This window comes from Nothobranchius furzeri, chromosome 5 (assembly GCF_043380555.1).
Source record: "Nothobranchius furzeri strain GRZ-AD chromosome 5, NfurGRZ-RIMD1, whole genome shotgun sequence".
Lineage (NCBI taxonomy): Eukaryota > Metazoa > Chordata > Actinopteri > Cyprinodontiformes > Nothobranchiidae > Nothobranchius > Nothobranchius furzeri.
In genome coordinates, this window is record NC_091745.1 from 81,527,621 (window position 1) to 81,530,120 (window position 2,500).

Genomic DNA, 2,500 nt, shown 5'->3' on the forward strand with positions numbered 1-2,500 from the left:
ATTTGAGTTATAAATAATTGGAACTTAATCTAAGTCTGCCCGGTAATAAAGAAATAGGTTGTGCGCCGCGTTTTTTTTTTCCATTGCGCTTAAGTGTGTGTTAAGTACCCTGGGACTCTTTCATTTTGGTGGTTTCACTCTCTGGATTTTAGCTCTTCCCAGGTGAGCTCTATAATAATTATGTTTTCTTTAAAGGAGTTTCTGCGTGCACCGTCGCGGGAAGCGCTCGAGGCCTGCCGCAAGAGCGATCTGGTGGAGGTGGCTGAGCACCTTGATCTCCATGGCACCCGCACAATGACGAAACAGGTTCTAAAAGAGACAGTTATTGCTGCCTTGGAAAACTTGAACTTGTTGCCTGCAAAAGGGACTGGAGATCTTCCTGTCCTTTCCCCGCGTGCGGATGACGCCGCAAGCCATGAGAACGGAGCAGGACCATCTTCGGCGGCACCCGAGGAGACGGCTCCCGGCTACCAGACCCCGCCAGCTCACAGTAAGACCCCTTCTTCACCACTAACTTTGCCCAAGTCTGATCCTGTCTCACCAGCTTCTACTCCGAGTTCGCTGGAGCGTTTTAACCTACGTCTGAAAGTCCGAATGGCTCAGCTAAAGTATGAGGCCGAGGAAAAGGAGAAGCGCCGTCTGATGGAGATGGAGCTGGAGATCCGCAGAATGGATCTGGAAGCCGACACTCAGATCAAGCTAAAAAGACTTGAGCTGGAAGCCCAGGCTTGGAGACGAGCCGAGATTTCCCAACAAAATGACCCACATGTTGACACGCACAAGGTTGTGACAGAACCCGACACCACAAGAGAAGAAACTACCCCTGGAATAAAACAGAGACTGGACATAAGTAAATGCATTGTGTTGGTGCCACCTTTTCGGGAGTTTGAGGTGGACAGCTACTTCCAGATATTTGAGCGCATTGCTGCAGCTCTTGAGTGGCCTCGTGACGTGTGGGCGTTGATCCTCCAGTGCAAGCTCACCGGAAAAGCCCAGGAGGTAATGTCTTCTTTGTCCCTTTCTGACAGTTTAGATTACGAATGTGTGAAAAGTGCAGTGTTAACTGCTTATGAACTGGTCCCAGAAGCATACCGACAAAGATTCTGAGCATTAACCAATAAACAGCCACATCAGACGTTTGTCGAGTTCGCCAGAGAAAAGCTTTTATTATTTGAAAAGTGGGTTGCAGCATCAAAAGTGTCTTCTTTTACTGAGCTGAAGGAATTAATCCTGTTAGAGGAGTTCAAGAGATGTTTACCGGAGCGCACCGTTTTATACTTGAATGAACAAAAGGTAGCGACTTTGTCTTCTGCAGCTTTGTTGGCGGATGAATATTCATTAACGCACCGCGTTAGCGGCGAACTGCCACCCAGAGATGCCAGACGGCCTCCTATGATGAGGCCTGCTCACAGCAATTCGGTAAACGCCCACCAGCCAAGATGTGTTTACTGTCATCGGTCTGGGCATGTAGTAAAAGACTGTTACAAATTAAAAAGGAAAAACGAACAGAAAACCTCCCCCTCACGTGAGGTTGGTTTTATAACGAAAAACAAGCAGGTCGTGACAGAAATAAACGACTGTTTTCAACCATTTTTGTCCAAAGGTGTGGTTCAGCTAAATGAGTCAAGTTCTGACCAAGCTCCAGTCATCATCTTGCGCGATACTGGGGCATCACAAACGCTCATAACTAGCGATGTCATGATTTTTAACGAGAGCAGTGCAACGGGCGTGTCAGTTCTGCTGAACGGAATAAATGGTGAGCCGATTTCTCGGCCGTTACACCGAGTCTTTCTTTCTTGCGAGCTAGCCAGAGGTTATTTTGATGTGGCGGTTTGCCCATCTTTGCCGATCGCTGGAGTAAATCTCCTGCTCGGAAACGATGTTGCTGGAGGAAATGTGGTCCCTCCATTCCAAGTTTTAAACGACCCGTGCTCAGACACCAGTTCGTGCGTTAAGGAGCAGCCAGGAATTTATCCTGCATGTGTCATAACCCGTGCCCAGGCACGTAAACAGGAGGAAACCTTACAGTTATCCTCTCTCTTTGATGATGGACACAATAAAGAGGACCATCACGTCCACGACCACAATGCGGACATTACCGCCGACACCGAGGATGAAGACGTGTCGCTCACGTCGGGGTGTCTGCCTTTACCCCGGATGACCTTAGGAGAGGTTTCTGAAGCTGCGGTGTGCGCAGCCGCATCCTTCACTCCTATTCCCGAGGAGGACATCCACCTAAAGTTAAAACCTGTTGTTGGCCCCCGACTCGCTAACTCTTTAACTTTGGCCCAGCTACCAGATATCCTGGACCACTTGAATGACGACAAGAAACACGAACTGATGAGTCTGATACAAGAGTACTCTTGCCTCTTTTCAGATGTACCTTCTCGAACCACTGCGGTTAGTCACAACGTCGTTGTGGTAACATCTCAACCCATAAAACAACACCCATACCGAGCTAATACGGTAAAACGTGAATTGTTAGAGCAGGAAACGCGTT

The 2,500-nt window shown here is 48.4% G+C and overlaps 2 protein-coding genes across 3 annotated transcripts in view; one reads left to right on the forward strand and one right to left on the reverse strand.

The window, feature by feature from the left end:
* Positions 1 to 2,500, reverse strand: part of tsnare1 (T-SNARE Domain Containing 1) — a 259,913-nt gene that overhangs the window by 20,193 nt on the left and 237,220 nt on the right. The window lies entirely within an intron of this gene.
* LOC139069903 (uncharacterized) overlaps positions 89 to 2,500 on the forward strand; it is a 3,561-nt gene continuing 1,149 nt past the window's right edge. Inside the window, exon 1 of the mRNA XM_070551264.1 lies at positions 89 to 999. Within this exon, the coding sequence (XP_070407365.1) occupies positions 181 to 999 (819 nt within the window). The 5' untranslated portion in view covers positions 89 to 180. The remainder of the gene's footprint in view (positions 1,000 to 2,500) is intronic.